The sequence below is a fragment of the Lipophrys pholis genome (genome assembly GCF_963383615.2).
Source record: "Lipophrys pholis genome assembly, contig: SCAFFOLD_34, whole genome shotgun sequence".
NCBI lineage: Eukaryota > Metazoa > Chordata > Actinopteri > Blenniiformes > Blenniidae > Lipophrys > Lipophrys pholis.
Window position 1 is genome coordinate 445,851 of NW_028292022.1, and position 22,284 is coordinate 468,134.

General features: G+C 50.1%; 1 protein-coding gene across 3 annotated transcripts in view; it reads left to right on the forward strand.

Annotated features, from left to right (window-relative positions):
* The window catches only part of eml3 (EMAP like 3), a 67,493-nt gene that overhangs the window by 19,674 nt on the left and 25,535 nt on the right, over positions 1 to 22,284 (forward strand). For all 3 annotated transcript variants that reach the window (XR_013936549.1, XM_080493994.1, XM_080493995.1), the window contains exons 2-6: positions 12,242 to 12,418; positions 17,705 to 17,813; positions 18,921 to 19,427; positions 21,992 to 22,102; positions 22,241 to 22,269. Coding sequence is in view for 2 of the 3 variants with exons in the window: in XM_080493994.1 (XP_080350120.1) it covers positions 12,242 to 12,418; positions 17,705 to 17,813; positions 18,921 to 19,427; positions 21,992 to 22,102; positions 22,241 to 22,269 (933 nt within the window). In the remaining variant the exon portion in view is untranslated. The remainder of the gene's footprint in view (positions 1 to 12,241; positions 12,419 to 17,704; positions 17,814 to 18,920; positions 19,428 to 21,991; positions 22,103 to 22,240; positions 22,270 to 22,284) is intronic.

Consider the following 22,284-nt stretch of genomic DNA (forward strand, 5'->3'; position numbering starts at 1 on the left):
CGGTGCTCTATAATCTGGATGTTAGAGGAGGGAGATGCTCGATGATCTGGATGTTAGAGGAGGAAGATGCTCTATAATATGATGTTAAAAGGAGGAAGATGCTCTATCATCTGGATGTTAGAGGAGGACGGTGCTTTATAATCTGGATGTTAGAGGAGGAAGATGCTCTATAATATGATGTTAGAGGGGGAGATGCTCTATAATCTGATACTGGTTAAAACGTTGTGTGTAACACAGTAGTTACTGTGTTCAGAGAGTAATCTGAGTAATCTGAGTAAAGGTGTGTGAGAGGTCAGACGTGTCTTCACCTGCAGGTTCCTTGTGATCATGAGTCATCCTCACTACCTTAACGATGGGGACATGAACTCGTTTCTCCTGGGAGCTGTTGCTCCGTCTGGATGAGAAAAGATTCAGTTCTGGATCAGATCCCGGAAGGTTCCTGAAGGTTCCTGAAGGTTCCTGAAGGTTCCAGAAGGTTCCTGAAGGTTCCTGAAGGTTCCAGAGCAAAGTGTCCTTGATTCATGACAGCTGGAAGGTTTCCCTCTTCAGAACCAGAGGTCTGGTGGAACCATCAGGGACCCTGACAGACCACCGCCTCCAGGACCCGGACCAGGGATCTCTAGTCCAGGACCCGGACCAGGGATCTCTAGTCCAGGACCCAGACCAGGGATCTCTAGTCCAGGACTCTTGGTTCACTCTGTTTCTTCTGGGATCAGTTCTTGAGTTTCCACGTTTCTGCTTTTTTCCGTCTAAAACTGCAGGACGACTGCTGAAGCTGCTGAAGCTTCTGAAGCTGCTAAAGCTTCTGATGCTGCTGAAGCTGCTGAAGCTGCTGAAGCTGCTGAAGCTGCTAAAGCTGCTAAAGCTTCTGAAGCTGCTAAAGCTGCTAAAGCTGCTAAAGCTTCTGAAGCTGCTGAAGCTGCTGAAGCTGCTAAAGCTGCTAAAGCTGCTAAAGCTGCTGAAGCTGCTGAAGCTGCTGAAGCTGCTGAAGCTTCTGAAGCTGCTGAAGCTGCTGAAGCTGCTAAAGCTTCTGATGCTGCTGAAGCTGCTGAAGCTGCTGAAGCTGCTAAAACTGCTGAAGCTGCTGAAGCTGCTGGGATTGAAGCTGAAGTCTGTTTCTGCTGACGGAGACGTTTTTCTGAGCAGCGTCTCTCCAGAGTAACTTCTCATGAAGATTCAAAGTTCATAACATGAATGTTCTACAGTGTCCTGAGGGTCCTGAGGGTCCTGAAGGTCCTGAGGGTCCTGAGGGTCCTGAGGGTCCTGAGGGTCCTGAAGGTCCTGAGGGTCCTGAAGGTCCTGAGGGTCCTGAGGGTCCTGAGGGTCCTGAGGGTCTTGAAGGTCCTGCTCTTCATCCTCTACAGACTCCCTATGAGGTGAAGGACGTGCAGGTGGAGAGTGAGACAGGACTCAGGTGGAGAGTGAGACAGGACTCAAGTGGAGAGTGAGACAGGACTCAGGTGGAGAGTGAGACAGGACTCAGGTGGAGAGTGAGACAGGACTCTGGGGTGAGTCTGGGAAACGTAGAGCGGAGGAGAAGACGGAGTACACTCTGGATGTTCACCTTCGTTTATAAAGACACTTTAAAACAGCTGTGGCTGAAGCTGAAGTGCTTCACAATAAAAGACAAAGTAAAAAAGAAATGACAATAGAAGAGTAAAAAGAGTGAAACAAATCAGATTAAGACAATAAAACAGAGTCAAACATGGTTAAAAGACAGAGACTAAAAATGGGTCTTCACATTAGTTTGAAAAGGAGGAAGTGGAGGCTGGACTCCTCCAAATACCTGGGACTGTGGCTGGACAACCAAGTGGACTGGTCCACACACCTGGACAGGAAGACACAGAGCAGGCTGTCCTTCCTGAGGACACTGCCGTCCTTCAACATCTGCAGAAAACTACTGTGGATGTTTTATCAGTCTGTTGTGACCATTGTCCTCTTTTACACCGTGGTGTGCTGGGGACACGTCCAGACTGGACAGACTGCTCTGTAGTCGTCATGAAGCTGGACTCTCTGGTGACGGTGGCAGAGGGGAGAACACTGAAGACACTGCTGGACATTGTGGACAATACCAGAGACCCTCTGCACACCGTCATCAACAACCAGAGGAGCATGTCCAGAGAGACACTGCTGGACATTCTGGACAATACCAGAGACCCTCTGCACACCGTCATCAACAACCAGAGGAGCATGTCCAGAGAGACACTGCTGGACATTCTGGACAGTACCAGAGACCCTCTGCACACCGTCATCAACAACCAGAGGAGCATGTCCAGAGAGACACTGCTGGACATTCTGGACAATACCAGAGACCCTCTGCACACCGTCATCAACAACCAGAGGAGCATGTCCAGAGAGACACTGCTGGACATTCTGGACAGTACCAGAGACCCTCTGCACACCGTCATCAACAACCAGAGGAGCATGTCCAGAGAGACACTGCTGGACATTCTGGACAATACCAGAGACCCTCTGCACACCGTCATCAACAACCAGAGAAGAATGTCCAGAGAGACACTGCTTCGTCCCAAATGTGGGACTAACAGACTTAAGAAGTCCTTTGTCCCTCAGGCCATCAGGCTGTACAAGTCCTCACTGGGGGGGGGGGGGGGGGGGAGGGGACAGAGGACAGAAGGGAAGGAGCAGTAGCCTCCATCCACCTCCTCCACCTCACCATCCTCCATCTCACATCCCATAATGCAACACTGTGCAACATCTAATGGTGTCTTCACTGCAGATGATCCTCCTGGTTAATAACAGTGTCTGTAACCAGCGAGCAGTTTAACCAGCGAGCAGTTTAACCAGCGAGCAGTTTAACCACCCAGCACTTTAACCAGCGAGCAGTTTAACCACCGAGCAGTTTAACCACCGAGCGGTTTAACCACCCAGCAGTTTAACCAGCGAGCAGTTTAACCACCCAGCAGTTTAACCACCCAGCAGTTTAACCAGCGAGCAGTTTAACTACCCAGCAGTTTAACCAGCGAGCAGTTTAACTACCCAGCAGTTTAACCAGCGAGCAGTTTAATCAGCGAGCAGTTTAACCACCCAGCAGTTTAACTACCCAGCAGTTTAACCACCCAGCAGTTTAACCAGCGAGCAGTTTAACCAACGAGCAGTTTAACCACTGAGCAGTTTAACCACCGAGCAGTTTAACCAGCGAGCAGTTTAACCACCCAGCAGTTTAACCAGCGAGCAGTTTAACCAGCGAGCAGTTTAACCACCCAGCAGTTTAACCAGCCAGCAGTTTAACCAGCCAGCAGTTTAACCAGCCAGCAGTTTAACCACCCAGCAGTTTAACCAGCGAGCAGTTTAACCAGCCAGCAGTTTAACCACCCAGCAGTTTAACCACCCAGCAGTTTAACCACCCAGCAGTTTAACCAGCGAGCAGTTTAACCACCCAGCAGTTTAACCAGCCAGCAGTTTAACCACCCAGCTGTTTAACCACCCAGCAGTTTAACCAGCCAGCAGTTTAACCAGCCAGCAGTTTAACCCCTAGATTCTGTTAGAGGCTGATTCTGTTTACCACTTGTATATCTAGTTAACTTAAGGTTAGTTACCTTCTCTGTAACTCATCTCTGTTATCCTCTGTGTGCTGCTCTATTGAGCTGCTGGAACTCAAACCTCCCTGACGGAGTCTGTGTGTGTGTGTGTGTGTGTGTGTGTGTGTGTGTGTGTGTGTGTGTGTGTGTGTGTGTGTGTGTGTGTGTGTGTGTGTGTGTGTGTGTGTGTGTGTGTGTGTGTGTGTGTGTGTGTGTGTGTGTGTGTGTGTGTGTGGCTGTGATCCAGAGCGGTGATGAAACTGCTCTTCCAGTGAAACGCTGCAGCAGAAGCTCTGACTCATCCTTCCCTCCGGCGGCTCAGAATCAGAAACGGTTCAGTTTTCACAGAACCAGGAGCGGGTTCTAGAGCAGTTGGTGTGTAAAGAGGAGGGGGCGGGGCATGCAGGCCAGGAGCGGGTTCTAGAGCAGTTGGTGTGTAAAGAGGAGGGGGCGGGGCATGCAGGGCAGGAGCGGGTTCTAGAGCAGTTGGTGTGTAAAGATAAAGAGGAGGGGGCGGGGCATGCAGGGTCGTTTCCTTTATTTTGAAGCTCTTTAAATGTTCTTGGAATTATGAAGCTGCTGGGAACTTTTCTAAAAATGTAATCTGAGGATCCTTCATGCGTCTCGATGTCCTGACGTCCCCTGATCCAGAGTCCAGTAGAGGAACCAGCTCCACTCCAGAACCAACCCGCTCAGGGTCACAGACTATTACTAAAGACAAAGAGCAGAGGACACTCGTCCTCTGCTCTTTGTCTTTGGTGTGTCCTTGGACACACCAAACCCGTCAAAGTAAGAGACATTTAAAACTATTTGCAAAAGACGTCCACTTGGCAATTACTCCTGTTTCTTATTGGCTTCAGTCCAGAAACATCCAGGGAACCGGCTGAACCAGATCGGTGTAAACCTGGTCCAGGATCTGGACTGAAACCAAATCGTCTCTGAAGTCGGGCAGAACAATCGGGGCTGAAGCAGCGAGGAACTAGAACCAGGAAGTGGTGAAGCGCCGACCTTTTCTCAGACCATCAATGCTCCGCGGTTTGAAAGCTTCAACTTTTCACTTCCTGTCTGGACTGTCTGCGGTCTTTTAGTTTGAAAGTTGGTGTCCACTTCCTGAGAGGTTGTTAAGGTCCAGAGCTTCACTGTGGACCAGTGTGATCCCTCACTCTGTACACCGGGGGCGCTGTTGTTAATCCTGCTGAACCAAACCGTCGGTCGCTTCAGGAAATCTACAGATTCTGTCGTAACGTCGAGGGAAAGGTTCTGGATTAGTTCTGGATTAGTTCTGGATTAGTTCTCGGTAGTTCTAGTAGAAGGAATGAGGCTCAGCCTTTGCCCTAGAAGCCGATGTTGCTGCACCGCTGGTGTCTGTTTGTCTCGGTCACCTGGTTTTCTGCTTGTTCTCTCGTGGCGGCGTCACGTCTCTCAACCTGTCAGGAAATAATCTGAGTCTGTCTGGTTCCTTCACCATGAACACTTTCTGGAACAAGACCGATCTTCACAGATGTTGTCACTATTGCCAGAATCCCAGCTATTCCTAATCCCAGCTAACTGTAATCCTAGCTAATCCTAATCCCAGCTAACTCTAATCCCAGCTAATCTTATCCCATCAAACTCTAATCCTAATCCCAGCTAACTATAATCCCAGCTAATCCTAATCACAGTTAACTCTAATCCTAGCTAATCTTATTCCCAGCTAACCCAAATCCCAGTTAACGCTAACTCTAATCCCAGATAACCCTGATATCGCTATCCCTGATCCCAGCTAACTCTAACTCTAATCCCAGCTAGATCTAACCCTAATCCCAGATAACGCTACCCTTAATCCTAGATAACGTGAACATTAATCCCAGCTATCTGTAATCCTGATCCCAACTAGGTCAAACCCTAATCCCAGCTATCTCTAACCCTAATCTTATTTGACTCTAACCCTAATCCCAGCGAACCCAGCTAATTCTAGCTCTAGTCCTAATCCCAGCTAGGTCGAACCCTAATCCCAGCTATCTTTAACCCTAATCTCATCTGACTCTAACCCTAATCCCAGCTAACCCAGCTAATTCTAGCTCTAGTCTTAATCCCAGCTATCTCTAACTCTAATCCCAATGGGATTGGCAAAGGCAAGATTAGGGTGAGCCGCCCATCAGAGGGTAACCACACAGAGACAGAAGGTCACATTCACACTGAGGCCCCGTTCACACGGCAGGTTTCAAGTAAAAACTCCATGGTGTCATGACTTACAGTCCATATTCTCTTGGGACTTTTATTTTGACAGTCACCATAATAACAATCCAACTTGGCAGTTTTATTTTGACAGTCACCATAATAACAATCCAACTTGGCAGTTTTATTTTGACAGTCACCATAATAACGATCCAACTTGGTAGTTTTATTTTGACAGTCACCATAATAACAATCCAACTTGGTCTGTCCACCAGAATGTTCTCCCAGTGTTCATGTTTAGAACTCATTGTTCTCTGCTGTGTGTGTGTGTGCGCGTGTGCGTGTGTGCGTGTGTGTTCAGTACTACACCTAACAACAGCACCAACTAGTGGACCAACATGGACACTACATTGCCGGACCACCGGCTCACTGGACTGCAGATGTTTTTGGACTGTGGGACCTGGAATCAAACCCATTAGAGTCCTGTGAAGAGGCGACAGTGCTCACCACTACACCACCACACCACTACACCACTACAATACTACACCACTACAATACTACACCACTACAACACTACACTACTACACCACTACAATACTACACCACTACAATACTACACTACTACACCACCACACCACTACACTACTACACCACTACACTACTACACCACTACACCACTACAATACTACACCACTACACCACCACACCACTACACTACTACACCACTACACCACTACAATACTACACCACTACACCACCACACCACTACACTACTACACCACTACACCACTACAATACTACACCACCACACCACCACACCACTACACTACTACACCACTACACCACCACACCACTACACTACTACACCACTACAATACTACACCACTACAACACTACACTACTACACCACCACACCACTACAATACTACACCACTACAACACTACACTACTACACCACTACACCACTACAATACTACACCACTACACTACTACACCACCACTACACTACTACACCACTACACTACTACACCACTACACTACTACACCTCTACGCTACTACACCACCACCACACTACTACACTACTACACCACCACACTACTACACTACTACACCACTACACCACTACACCACCACACCACCACACCACTACACTACTACACCACTACACCACCACACCACTACACCACCACACCACTACACTACTACACCACTACACCACTACAATACTACACCACTACACTACTACAATACTACACCACTACAATACTACACCACTACACTACTACACCACTACACCACTACAATACTACACCACTACACTACTACACTACTACACCACTACACCACTACAATACTACACCACTACAACACTACACTACTACACCACTACAATACTACACCACTACACTACTACACCACTACAATACTACACCACTACACCACACACTACTACACCACTACACCACTACAACACTACACCACTACACCACTACACTACTACACCACTACACCACTACAATACTACACCACTACACTACTACACCACTACACTACTACACCACTACACCACTACAACACTACACTACTACACCACTACACTACTACACCACTACAATACTACACCACTACACTACTACACCACTACACTACTACACCACCACACCCCTACACTACTACACCACTACACTACTACACCACCACACCACTACAATACCACACCACTACACCACCACACCACTACACTACTACACCACTACACTACTACACCTCTACACTACTACACCACTACAATACTACACCACTACACTACTACACCACTACACTACTACACCACCACTACACTACTACACCACCACACCACTACACTACTACACCTCTACGCTACTACACCACTACACTACTACACCACCACACTACTACACTACTACACCACCACACTACTACACCACCACACCACTACACTACTACACCACCACACCACCACACCACTACACCACCACACCACTACACCACCACACCACTACACTACCACACTACTACACCACCACACCACTACACCACCACACTACTACACCACTACATCACTACACTACTACACCACTACACCACCACACCACTACACCACCACACTACTACACCACCACACCACTACACCACCACTACACTACTACACCACTACACTACTACACCACCACACCACCACACCACTACACCACTACACTACTACACCACCACACCACTACATCACTACACTACCACACTACTACACCACTACACCACCACACTACTACTACACCACCACACCACTACACCACCACACTACTACACCACCACACCACTACACCACTACACTACTACACCACCACTACACTACTACACCACTACACTACTACACCACCACACCACTACACCACTACACTACTACACCACCACACCACTACATCACTACACTACTACACCACTACACCACCACACCACTACACCACCACACTACTACACCACCACACCACTACACCACTACACTACTACACCACCACTACACTACTACACCACTACACTACTACACCACCACACCACTACACCACTACACTACTACACCACCACACCACTACATCACTACACTACTACACCACTACACCACCACACCACTACACCACCACACTACTACACCACCACACCACTACACCACTACACTACTACACCACCACTACACTACTACACCACTACACTACTACACCACCACACCACTACACCACTACACTACTACACCACCACACCACTACATCACTACATCACTACACTACTACACTACTACACCACCACACCACCGTGCGGCTGCAGTAGAAGAGTAGCCGATTCTCCGAGCCGGACTTGAACGCAGCATCGCAGCACACGAGTGTAACGACGTCAGAAGCTCCAGACAACGGAGCGGCATGGCGGAGAGGAACTGCTGGGGAGGCTCTAGGTACTCTAGGTACTCTAGGTACTCTAGGTACACTAGGTACTCTAGGATCGTTAGAATCGGTGTGTGGAAGCTTCAGATTCCTGAACTGAATGAATCCAAAGTGTGGAGGACCTGGATCTGGATCTGGTTCTGGTTCAGACTGTGAGGAAGCTGAATGTCAGGATGTGAGTGATGTAGACAGTCTGTGGACTAAAGTCCGGAACCAGAGGAACAAAGACGTTCCTGATTTGGACGGGTTCAGAGGAGAGCTGAGGGACTCTGCAGTCGGACTACTGAAAGCTGCGACCGTTCCTATCAGGAACACCAACCGTTCAGACTAAGAGGTTCTTGGCAGGCCCGTTGGTGTCCTTCCCCAAGGGACCATGTGGAAACGGATCTGCCCTCGACATTCCCTGGCAGGCTGTGATTCCAGGTTCTGACCCGGGCCTGTTTCAGTCTGCAGGCTCTGCAGGATTTGTTCAGAATGTGGTACTGAGCCAGGACCTCTTGCCTCCTTAGTACCAAGCAGAGCAGAGCGTTCCCTTCCTTCGGTCCGTGAGCTCCTGTCCTGCGTTGGACGTCTTGCTGGAGGAGACAGCTGAGTGCAGCTGGAGCCAGAAAACTCTCGTCTTTTCTGTCCGGCGCCACAAATATGGACTGGTTTTGGACCAGAACCAGCCCCGTCCTTCGGACACACTCACACCAGAAGTGAAGCGCCACTTCGCTCTGGACTCTGCCGGACTACAACGCTGTGAGTCTGTCCAAACATAAGACCGGTTTGTCTCTCTGGACCTGTGAGGGGACTGGACCTCATGTGCTCCAGGACCTACAACTGAACCCTACAAACCACTTCTGTCGTCACTTGCTGGTTTCCAGTGTTCCTGAATCCTGAATAAAACTCAAGATCAGTACCTGGAACCTCACCATGACCCAACTAACCTCAACTATCTGAACATAGTTACTTTAACACTGACCGTCGTCTGAACACTGACCTACTGACCGTCTGAACACTGACCTACTGAACACTGACCTACTGAACACTGACCTACTGACCATCTGAACACTGACCGTCTGAACACTGACCTTGTAAACACTGACCTACTGACCGTCTGAACACTGACCATCGTCTGAACACTGACCTACTGACCATCTGAACACTGACCATCTGACCTACTGACCATCTGAACACTGACCATCTGACCTACTGACCGTCTGAACACTGACCATCGTCTGAACACTGACCTACTGACCGTCTGAACACTGACCGTCTGAACACTGACCTACTGACCGTCTGAACACTGACCGTCTGAACACTGACCTACTGACCGTCTGAACACTGACCGTCTGAACACTGACCTACTGACCATCTGAACACTGACCGTCGTCTGAACACTGACCTTCTGAACACTGACCTTCACCAAACCCGTTACAACCTGCAGGGGGACGGGAGTTTGGACGTTGGACGTCTGTCTCACCAAAAGGGCTGAAAGCTTCGACACTTTCTGACCCCAGGATGTTTCACCAGGAAATAGTTTCACAAGCGCCAACATCCTGGGTAATTGCAGTCCGTGGCAGGGCACGCTGTTTCCACTGTACTGCTCACAACCACACACACAACCACAGACACACACACACACACACACACACACAGTGAAACAGAAGTGGTGTGTCCGTCTCACACAGTTAAAGTGGAAACAGACTCTTTGCAGGATTTGTTGGACGAGCTTCAGTGGAACCGGTTCCGTGAACTTGAACCCGTTTGACGTCCAACACTTCACAACACAGAGGCTGCAGGAGGCGGAGCTTGTTGGAGGCGGAGCTTGTTGGAGGCGTCAATCAAAAACTGTGATGTTGAAGCACATCAGTGTTTATTATTATGAGCAACAGGCGAGGGGCAACCTCCTCCAACCTCCATCCTCCATCCTCCACCCACCATCCTCTATCCTCTATCCTCCATCCTCCACCCTCCATCCTCCACCCACCATCCTCCACCCACCATCCTCCACCCACCATCCTCTATCCTCTATCCTCCATCCTCCACCCTCCATCCTCCACCCACCATCCTCTATCCTCTATCCTCCATCCTCCATCCTCCACCCACCATCCTCTATCCTCCATCCTCCACCCTCCACCCTCCATCCTCCATCCTCCACCCACCATCCTCTATCCTCTATCCTCCATCCTCCATCCTCCACCCACCATCCTCTATCCTCCATCCTCCACCCACCATCCTCTATCCTCTATCCTCTATCCTCCATCCTCCATCCTCCACCCTCCACCCTCCATCCTCCATCCTCCAACGTCAAAACATGGCAGCAATATGTTGAACTGTTACTGCTACTTCATTAATACTCTTTAATCGTTACTGCTACTTCATTAATACTCTTTAATCATTACTGCTACTTCATTAATACTCTTTAATCGTTACTGCTACTTCATTAATACTCTTTAATCATTACTGCTACTTCATTAATACTCTTTAATCATTACTGCTACTTCATTAATACTCTTTAATCATGACTGTTACTTCATTGACACATTTATTGACCCTTTTTGATTTTTACTGCTACTTTATTGATACTTTATTGTTAGTTATAGATTAGTTATTATACATACCTATTATTCTCTCTCTCTTTTTTCCCTCCCCCTCTCTCTGTCTCCCCGTCCACCCCCCCCCTCCCTCGCTCTCACACACACACACACACACACACACACACACACACACACACACACACACACACACACACACACACACACACACACACACACACACACACACACACACACACACACACACACACACAGTGACAGAGCTGCCACTATTTGTGCTGACTCAGCGGTATGGAGTGACGCTCGTCGGCAGTGAGCAGCAGAATCTGAACATCTAAACTGTTCCAGTTACTTCATGTAATCTTCCTAATCCCAGCAGATTCTCTATAAATGCAGATTATCTCCCGTCTTTCTAAACATCTGAGGTTCGTCCTAAGTCCTCCTGGAGGTGGAGGACAGACGTGACTCATTTGAGTCACATGGTTTCCTTTTGCCGACGCCTGCAGAACTGCTGCTCCACTCATCTTCATGTCATTTCCACCAGAATGAGAACTGAGTTATAGCCCCGCCCATTTATTGCCATCTTTGTTCCCTCCTGTTAAACCAAGCAACTAGATTTGGTCCAACCAGAAAGGATTAGTTTTACTTCTTTAGCGCAGTGGTACCCCCCCCCGTCCCCCCCGTCCCCGTCCCCGTTTCAGACCTCCAGGACTTGCAGGACTTGCAGGACTTGCAGGACTTGCAGGTCCTGCCTCACTAAGTGCTGTATAGTTTGTGTGACCTCCATTAGGCTCTGCTGAATGTTGTTGAGTTTAATTTATGTGTTTCATTATTATTTGTTTGTCGTTTTTTTCTGTTTTTTGTCGAAAGAAAAAAAATAAAACAAACTGAAAACTGTAGTGCTGGTGTAGTGTGTAGTTTGTAGTTTGTAGTGTAGTTGTCAATTGATATATTTTCCACTAAATATATTTGTCAAAGGAAAGCAGAGAGTAACGTGGTGGAGGTTCTCCGTGTTGGACTGACGGGCTGAAGGTTGTGGTTCCTTCACAGACGACGTGTCGGCAGACGGCAGCGCCGGCTTCCCGGACCGAGCGTCCATGATGGAGGTTCGTCTGCAGGCGCAGGAGGACGAGATCACGCTGCTCAAGTCCTCGCTGGCCGACGCCCTGCGCAGGCTCCGCCTCCACGACCAGCTCCTCCCCCTACTGAAGCAGCAGCTCATTGCAGGTGAGACTTTGTAAACCTCCCAACCTGCAGGGCTGAGGACCAGACTGGCTGCAGGTTAGTGGAGAATCCCCCAGAGACTGTCCCCCAAGTATAGAAAGACAACCCCCCCCCCCCTCCCCCCAATACAAAAACTAACTCCCTGCCCCCGCTATAAGAATAACAATCTGTAAAACACAAATACTGTGTATGTCGACCTTCAGTGAGTAAAACAGCCAGAATACTGGATAAAGATTCTCTCCTGTACTTCAGTGGCTGGATTGTTAAAAACAGTGAGAGAACCCCCACCTGATAAATGTCTTCAGAACTCCTCCACCCTAATCTGCTTTTCTCCACTTTAAGATGATATATTACATCTTTCCCCCAATGAAACAGTCGGCGGGCAGCGTCCTTCCTTTTCAGCAGGAACAGGCGGCGTGCCGACAGAGCAGTGGTCTAGTGACCCCTACAGGCGGTCCTCACCCCTCACCAGGAGGTCCTCACCCCTCACTAGTGACCCCTACAGGCAGTCCTCACCCCTCACCAGGAGGTCTTCACCCCTCACCAGGCGGTCCTCACCCCTCACCAGGCGGTCCTCGCCCCTCACCAGGAGGTCCTCACCCCTCACTAGTGACCCCTACAGGCAGTCCTCACCCCTCACCAGGAGGTCCTCACCCCTCACCAGGCGGTCCTCACCCCTCACTAGTGACCCCTACAGGCAGTCCTCACCCCTCACCAGGAGGTCTTCACCCCTCACCAGGCGGTCCTCACCCCTCACCAGGCGGTCCTCGCCCCTCACCAGGAGGTCCTCACCCCTCACTAGTGACCCCTACAGGCAGTCCTCACCCCTCACCAGGAGGTCCTCACCCCTCACCAGGCGGTCCTCACCCCTCACTAGTGACCCTGACAGGCAGTCCTCACCCCTCACCAGGCGGTCCTCACCCCTCACTAGTGACCCCTACAGGCGGTCCTCACCCCTCACCAGGCGGTCCTCACCCCTCACTAGTGACCCCTACAGGCGGTCCTCACCCCTCACCAGGAGGTCCTCACCCCTCACTAGTGACCCCTACAGGCAGTCCTCACCCCTCACCAGGAGGTCCTCACCCCTCACCAGGAGGTCCTCACCCCTCACTAGTGACCCCTACAGGCAGTCCTCACCCCTCACCAGGAGGTCCTCACCCCTCACCAGGCGGTCCTCACCCCTCACTAGTGACTCTGACAGGCAGTCCTCACCCCTCACCAGGAGGTCCTCACCCCTCACCAGTGACCCCGACAGGCAGTCCTCACCCCTCACCAGCCAGTCCGAACCCTTCACCAGTGACCCCTCACCAGGCAGTCCTCACCCCTCACCAGCCAGTCCTCACCCCTCACCAGTGACCCCTACAGGCAGTCCTCACCCCTCAGCCCTCACCAGGCAGTCCTCACCCCTCACTAGTAACCCCGATATGCAGTAAAAGGACACTCAATGTTATATTTACACCAAGTACACAAGAAGATACCCTCCCAATACTGCTGTATTTTGGGACCAAGCCAAAACACAAGTATTAAAGTGTCTTCCTCAGATGTACACCAGTCGCACGTTGGGTCAGTATGAGGGTGAATTCTTGCCCGTTCAGATTTGTGAATGTGAGCTGGGTGTACCTCTTTAAACTGAATAAGAGAGTGTCTCGCACACTTTGTCTAAACTTTAGTCCGTCTGCTTCACTGGTACTGGAAGGAGAACCCAAACTGGGAACCAAGCGTAGCATAGTAGAACCGATATCACCTCGTCAATAACATCATAGGGAGGTTTGTCTGGGAACAGAGGCGAAAACAAAGTGCCTTACTTACTAGTATCTAAAATGAGAAGGAGGTAAATCATATTTAACAGATAATTGTTCTAAAGAAACAAATGAGTTTTCAATCCAGAGGTCTTTAAACATTTTCCAACCTTTGCCATCCATGGAAGGAAGGAAGGGAAAAGGAGTTTGATGCTGTTGGACTGGAGAGACTCAGACTTTGGAGACCAAAATGTTTCTACATTGTAAGTCAATTTGAACAGAACTATGGACAACAGGATTATTAAATGTTATGTATGGAGGTAGTGGAACTGATGCGCCAATTCCAGCTGGTAGGGACAAGGCGCTACAGGACAGCTCCTCCAGCTCCACCCACTTTGGTACATTATTACCACAATAGCAATGAACCCAAAGGGACGGACCACAAAGACCAGCAGCCCAGTAGGACTATGGAAGATTTGGAAGTGCTCGGCCGCCGTCCTGCTTTAACTTCTGCAGGTCTTCTTTATGCAGACGGGGCTTCATGTTGTTAGAAGATAATATCCCAGAATCAAGCTTCAAGATGAAGACAGGGAGGCTCTGAGATCAATAGAAATACCTGGGGAGGACAGACATTTTGACATTTACTCTCCCAGCCAATCAGAGTGGAGGGAGTGACCAGCTGGATCCGTCCTGCTGAACTTTGTGTTGCAGTGCATCAAAACTATTTTTAAAGAGCTTACAAACATTTCTTGTTCCAGTGACCCCGAGACAGACAAAGGTGTCCATTTTGTTTAATATCTTGTAATGTTGTGTTTGTCAGATTCAGTTTATACCCCGAGAGTTCTCCATATCTCCCAAGAAGCTCCAGAATGAGGGGAACAGTAGTCTCAGCCTTGGACACAAATGATAGCAGATCATCAGCATACAATGATAATCTATGTTCAGGGCCAAATCTTGTGATGCCATGGATAGAATGATCGTTTCTTATCGCTCTGGCTAGAGGCTCGATAGCTCGCACAAAAAGAAGGGGAGCCCGCTGACGGGTGCCACGGTGGAGCCTGAACAATTTTGAATAATGGTTCCTTGTTAGTACCATTGCCGAAGGGCAAGCACACAGTAGTCTAACCCATGATATGAATGTACCACCACAGTATCAGCAGGCCGTCCCACTCCACTGTCCAATGGACAGAAGGCCTTCAGAGTCAGTCTGGCACAGAGTGGACATGATATTAAACAAACCACGTGCACTGAGAAGGAGCGTCTGTCTGCTCTGATGATACGATGTGGGGCAAAACCCCTTCCAGACCACGGCCCAGGATTTTATAATCACAGTTTAAAAGTGAGACTGGCCTATAAGACGCACACTCTCAGGGGGTCTATCTTTATCTGAGCGGTTCTACAAGCCTGATTCATAGTGTCAGGGAGGGTCTCCTTCTTCAGGGTTAGGGTTAGTCTACGCTGCTGCTGCTGCTGCTGCTGCTGCTGCTGCTGCTGCTGCTGCTGCTGCTGCTGCTGCTGCTGCTAAAACAAGTCTTAGTTGTTTAGAAACGCTGCGTAAGACTCCCTGAGCAAGGCATCAGGACCAGGGGGTTCTGGGGTTGTGAACATTGGATAGCCTCCTCAATCTCCTGCCTCTGTATTGGTGCATCCGAGGCAGTGACCTGATCTGGAGACCAAGCTGGACGAGGCAAATCTCTAAAGAAGTAATGAGGAGGAAGGACCACCAGAATTATTAGAGCTGTTCAGATCGTGGTCGGAGCTTTGAAATGCATCATTTAATCCCAACTGGTCAGTGACAATCTGGCCGTCCTGCGATTTCATCCCTTTAATAATCTGCTTGGCCCTGGAACCTTTCAGTTGTCTCATCAGAACCCCCCTGTTCTGTCTCCGTGCTCATAAACATCACAACAACAGTCAGGTTTCACTCGTGTGTGAAGTAAGTCTGTCATATTCCGTATTGAGCTGGAAAGGTTCTTTGTTCAGATCTGGAGACGGACTTTGTGCTTCTTCTTCTCTAAATCAGCTTTTTCTTCTTCCAACTCCACTTCTTTGGACTTTGAGTCTTTTTGTTTTGGGCCGTATACGATATTACCTGGCCTCTACGCCTTAAGGACCTCCCACACAGTCGCCATGGAAACATCTGGTGTCATTAATATCCATAACCTGAGAGATTTGGTCGGACATGCAGCTCCTGCAGCGCCACCTGGAGCAGGTAGTCCGCCATGTTGGTGGTGACTGACGTCACGGCGTGGCAGGCGGGGTTAAAGGTCAGGAGGCGGGGCCATGACATCATGGTTTTCAGCTCATGTGCGTCTTGTCCTCTCTGAGACGTTTTTATAAAAAGCCGTCTTCAGGCTCCTGGTGTCGTGAGGAGGGTCGGACAGAAACCATGGTTCCAGGTGTTGCCGTGGTGACGGGGTCTCAGTTTAATGTCTCGTATGGCACAATATGTAGGTGATGTGAAGACAGTCAGCTTCAGGGTTTGGGTTTCTGTCTGATCACAGAACTCAACCAGTTAGAAACAAGCTGCTCTGAGAGAAAGACTGAACACAGTCCACACGTCCAGCAGGGACCGGGTAAGACCTGGTCCAGAGACCTGGTCCAGACACCTGGTCCAGAGACCTGGTCCAGAGACCGGATCAAACCATTTGGAAGTCAGCATCAGATCACTGAAGCTGAACGTGGATCCAGAAGCAGGTTAAAGGACCCACACTGGTTTCTCCTTCTCAGCTTCTGAAAGCTCTTTGTCCCCAGCGTCTCACAGTCTGAAGGCCTGAAGCTCTTCTGTCCACTCGGGACACAGTGGGGACAAACTAGTGTGTTTGGTGAAAACTCTAAATGATTCAAGTTATTCTGGGAGACAAACTCACTTATTGTTTTCTTCATTCTGCTGCCAGAAATTAGAACAATTCAATCCTTCTGGTGGCTGGATGGATGAAAGGATGGAGGAAAGGATGGATGAAAGGATGGATGGATGGATGAAAGGATGGAAGAAAGGAAGGATGGATGGATGAAAGGAAGGATGGATGGATGAAAGGATGGATGGATGGATGAAAGGAAGGATGGATGGATGGATGGATGAAAGGATGGATGGATGGAAGGATGGACGGACGGATGGATGAAAGGATGGATGGATGGATGAAAGGAAGGATGGATGGATGGATGAAAGGATGGATGGATGGATGAAAGGATGGATGGATGGAAGGATGGACGGACGGACGGATGGATGGATGGATGGAAGGATGGATGGATGGATGAAAGGATGGATGGATGGACGGACGGACGAATGCATGGATGAACGAATGAATGAATGGATGGATGAATTAATGGATGGATGGATGAAAGGATGGATGGATGGACGGACGGACGAATGCATGGATGAACGAATGGATGGATGGATGGATGAATTAATGGATGGATGGAAGGATGGATGGATGACAGGATGGATGGAGCCTGCAGCCTGGAACAGCGTGTTGATGTCCAGGCTGCTCCAGGGTGACGGAGTCCAGGCTGCTCCAGGGTGACGGAGGCTCTGCTCTGACTCCCTCAGTGAACCCGGCTGCTGCTCGAGTGCTGAACCAGGCCGGCTGCTCGGACGGGTGCAGCGGCAGGAAGCTGTGCTCCGCTTCAGGAGTGGACGGGATCCGTCAGCCCAGCAGGTACCGACCGTCACAGTGTTCTAAGGTTCTAGCTCCTCTTTGATTTCCCTCATTTGAATATTGGATCATAGGAGCTGCATTCAGAATCTGCTGTGTCTGTGTGAGCTGGACTGGCTCCGCCCACACATGCCCATCTTGGGAAGAGGAGGAAGTACGTCCTCTCGTGGTGCCATGTGCCAGAGCAGAGCTGCCTAATTGTGGGAGGAGTCAAAGGGAGGGCCTACCTTGATTGGGATTGGCTGAACCCCTGATGACACTATATAGGGTTTGATTCCTGATTGGCTGGTTGGAGCAACACACTTTTTAAAACCTGAAACCAGCCAGGGACAGAGAGGACAGACTGTCTTCACTTCTGGGACGTCAGTCCAGGTGTGGAGACAGAAATGTCCTGTCTGAGGACTAATGAGGGACTTTTAATAAATGATCTCCGTCAGTCTGTCCCTGTAGTGAATGTCTGCTCCACCCAGCCGACAGCGTAGACATATGCTAGTAGATCTTCATATATGTGTGAGCCTCTAGTCTACACCATACAGTAGACGATCTACTAGAGTATTTCTACTGTGTAGACATACACAATCTTGTAGAAGTCTACTACTATATGTCTATGCATTAGATCATTCTGTGTTCAATATAAAGGCACCAAGACCATATGAAAACAGGACTCCCTGCAGAGCAAGAGAACACGTTCCTCCTCCTACGTCACTTCTTCATTCCTCTTCAAGAACCCCACCCCCCCACGTGTGCGTGTGTGTGTGTGTGTGTGTGTCGGTTCTGTATGTGATTGCACAAATGTTTGAAATGCCACATCTCTGAAATGAATTTATTTTAATTAGTTGCACCAGACCAGTAGGAAAAGTGAGGCTTATAGTCCAGAAATGCAGTAATTGGAGGATAAAAGAAAGAAAACTTCATGAAAACACATTTTTAGAAAAGAATGTATGTTCAGTGTAACTAATGAATCCTAATTAGAAATGAGTGTGCAGATAATCCTTCACCATCATGTGATCCAGGAAGTGCTGCTGCGTGAGACAGAGACAGACCAGTGATGGACTGTCCTCCCTGTTTGGTCTCAGGACACATGATTATTAAACTGTCACTTCTTTCCAGCCATCAGTCAGAGAGTCTGACCAAAGCTAACGGCCACATAGGAGGCCCGTTGTCCCCGGACCTCAGGCCCAGACCCCCCACCTTGGACAGGTCCACTCAGACCGAGCCCGCCCCCCCAGGGCCGGACACCGGGCAGGACCAGGTCCCGCTGCACCGGCGGGTCCTGAGCCTGCAGCTGGAGGACGCCCTGCCCCCGGGGCCACCGGCACCCGGAGGGGCCCGGGCCAAGCTCCACCGCGTGCCCGGCATGGAGGAGGAGGATCAGGAGCCCGAGGAGGACGACGAGGGCGGGGGGGACCGGGACCGGGACAAGGACCCGGCCTGGGCGTCTTCAGTGGAGGAGCCCATTCAGCGCAGTACCGTCAGGGGCCTCCAGAGGGACGAGTTCCAGGGTGGGAGCTGCTCCCCGGAGGAGCCGGGCTCCACCCCGGCTTCACCCAAACCCTCCGAGCAGAACCCGGGCCCCCGCTCCGCCCCCCCCGCCCCCCATCGAGGACACAAGCCGCTGTGCGTGGTCTCGCCTCGCCGCCGCCGTATATTAACCACAAGCCTCTTCTCTCTCTGGCTGACTGCAGGGCTCTGGACCAATCAGCTCCCACTGTCTGATCTAAACCAATCAGCTCCCACTGTCTGATCTAAACTCTGCAACCCCCCCCCCCCCACACTCACACACAAGCACACGCACACAGACACACACACAGACACACACACAGACACACACACAGACACAGACACACAGACACACACACACAGACACACAGACACACACACACAGACACACAAACACACACACACACAGACACACACACACACACACACAGACACACACACACACACACACACACAGACACACACAGACACACACACACACAAGCACACACGCACACATACACACACACACACAGACACACACAAACACAGACACACACACACACACACACACAGACACACAAACACACACACAGACACACACACACAGACACACACACACACACACAAACACACACACACACACAGACACAGACACACACACACACACACACACACACACACACACACACACACACACACACACGGAGAAGCAGAGTCGACCCTCAGCCACTGCAGCCTCACTGCGTCACAGCTGGTGACGTGGTGAGACGGTGCAGATGTGCACAGCTGGTGACGGTGCAGAAGGGTTCTCTGCCTCCAGGTTTCCTCTCCAAACCACCAACCTTCCTTCTCCTAACATGGATCAGTTCTTTGCATGCGGTGGTTTGTTCTGTAACCCTCCAGATGTTTGTTCTGTAACCCTCCAGATGTTTGTTCTGTAACCCTCCAGATGTTTGTTCTTTAACCCTCCAGATGTTTGTTCTGTAACCCTCCAGATGTTTGTTCTTTAACCCTCCAGATGTTTGTTCTTTAACCCTCCAGATGTTTGTTCTGTAACCCTCCAGATGTTTGTTCTTTAACCCTCCAGATGTTTGTTCTGTAACCCTCCAGATGTTTGTTCTTTAACCCTCCAGATGTTTGTTCTTTAACCCTCCAGATGTTTGAGCTCCTCTTCATCACATGCATGTGCTCTCTAACTGACTTCTCTGTAATGGGTCTTGGTTCCTGAAGGGAACCTGAAGCAGAACCTCAGCTGGCTCTGGTTCTGCTCCTCATCCTGTCATGAGCAAAACAGCATCATGTGTTCATTGGAGGAGAGGAAGGAGAGCGACATGCTGGAGTTTCAGTTCCTCTGAGTCCAGTGGGTGTGGCCGGAGTGGAGGTGTGGTCAGAGTGGAGGTGTGGTCAGAGTGGAGGTGTGGTCAGAGTGGAGGTGTGGTCGGAGTGGGGGTGTGGTCGGAGTGGGGGTGTGGTCAGGGTGGGGGTGTCACAGAACATGAGATCTGGTCTGAGGCGGTCGGTGTTGCCACATACGATGAGCGATTACTATTTACTCCCTTAAAAAGTAACTCAGTTACTTTTAGTTACTTTCAACCGCTGCGGACACCCCCACTGTCTCAACATAAAATGATTCGGTTTTGCCAAAAAAGGGGCGGGACTTCCTGCCAATATGTCTTTTTACTCAGTAGGAGTACTAAGTAGTGTACCGTCTCTGCAGGTGTGTTTTTGTTTGTTGGTTCAGATTCTTTTGTGTTTCCTGAATAAAGCGGTTAGGGTTAGGGTTAGGGTTAGAGTTAGAGTTAGGGTAGGGTTAGGGTAGGGTTATAGGGCTAGGGTTAAGGTTAGGGTTAGGGTAGGGTTATAGGGTTAGGTTAGGGTTAGGGTAGGGTTATAGGGCTAGGGTTAGGGTTAGGGTAGGGTTAGGGCTACGGTTAGGGTTAGGGTTAGGGTTAGGGTAGGGTTATAGGGTTAGGTTAGGGTTAGGGTAGGGTTATAGGGCTAGGGTTAAGGTTAGGGTTAGGGTAGGGTTAGGGCTACGGTTAGGGTTAGGGTAGGGTTAGGTTAGGGTTATAGGGTTAGGGCTAGAGTTAGGGCTAGGGTTAGGGGGGTTAGGGCTAGGGTAAGGGCTAGGTTAGGGTTAAGGTTAGGGTTAGGGTTAGGCTGATGCTGGGGGTCAAAGGTCAGGCTCAGGGAGCCACAGTGGTGACCAGTCCCACTGTGAACCTCTAATCCAGTTTCTTTTCTGGCCTGCAGCCAGACTCAGATTATAATCTGTTACCTTGAACAGGTTGAGACTTTACAGATGTTTGACCTTTGGAGACCAGCCGGTCTGGGCTGTTTGGGCCTTTGGAGATACGTTCTGGACGTTCTGGATATTCTGGACGTTCTGGATATTCTGGGCATTCTGGACGTTCTGGAGGTTCTGGAAGTGGATCCTGTGGTGAGGTGAAGGTTCCAGCTCGACCCTGACTCTTTGGTTCTGGTGCAGTTGACCTGTTTTCTGGTTCTCCACCTGGTGGAGGTTTGGTCTGTGGTTCTCCACCTGGTGGAGGTTTGGTCTGTGGTTCTCCACCTGCTGGAGGTTTGGTCTGTGGTTCTCCACCTGCTGGAGGTTTGGTCTCTAGACTTCTGTAGCTGAACTTGCTCCTTCGGAGGCGAGGTTGGACGTGGCGTGTGACGGTGTCTCCTCGGCGCCGCAGGGCTCGGAGGAACAGTGAGAAGCTGGGGAACCAGGAGCCGCAGAGGAAACGTCTGGACAAGAAGGCGGCGTCCTCGGCCAACCTGCTGGCCCGCTCGCCCAGCCTGGAGAGGTGAGCCCGCCGCTGCCGCCGCCGCCGCCGCCGCTCACGGTCTGCTCCACGCCGCCGGAGCGTTCCCCGGCGTGTGAATCACAACGTTCCCATGAGGCTGACAGACGCCGTCTCACTTCCTGTCTCTGCTCTCCACAGCCGGGCCAAGGAGCTGATCTCCAGCGCAGGTGAGGACAGGCTCT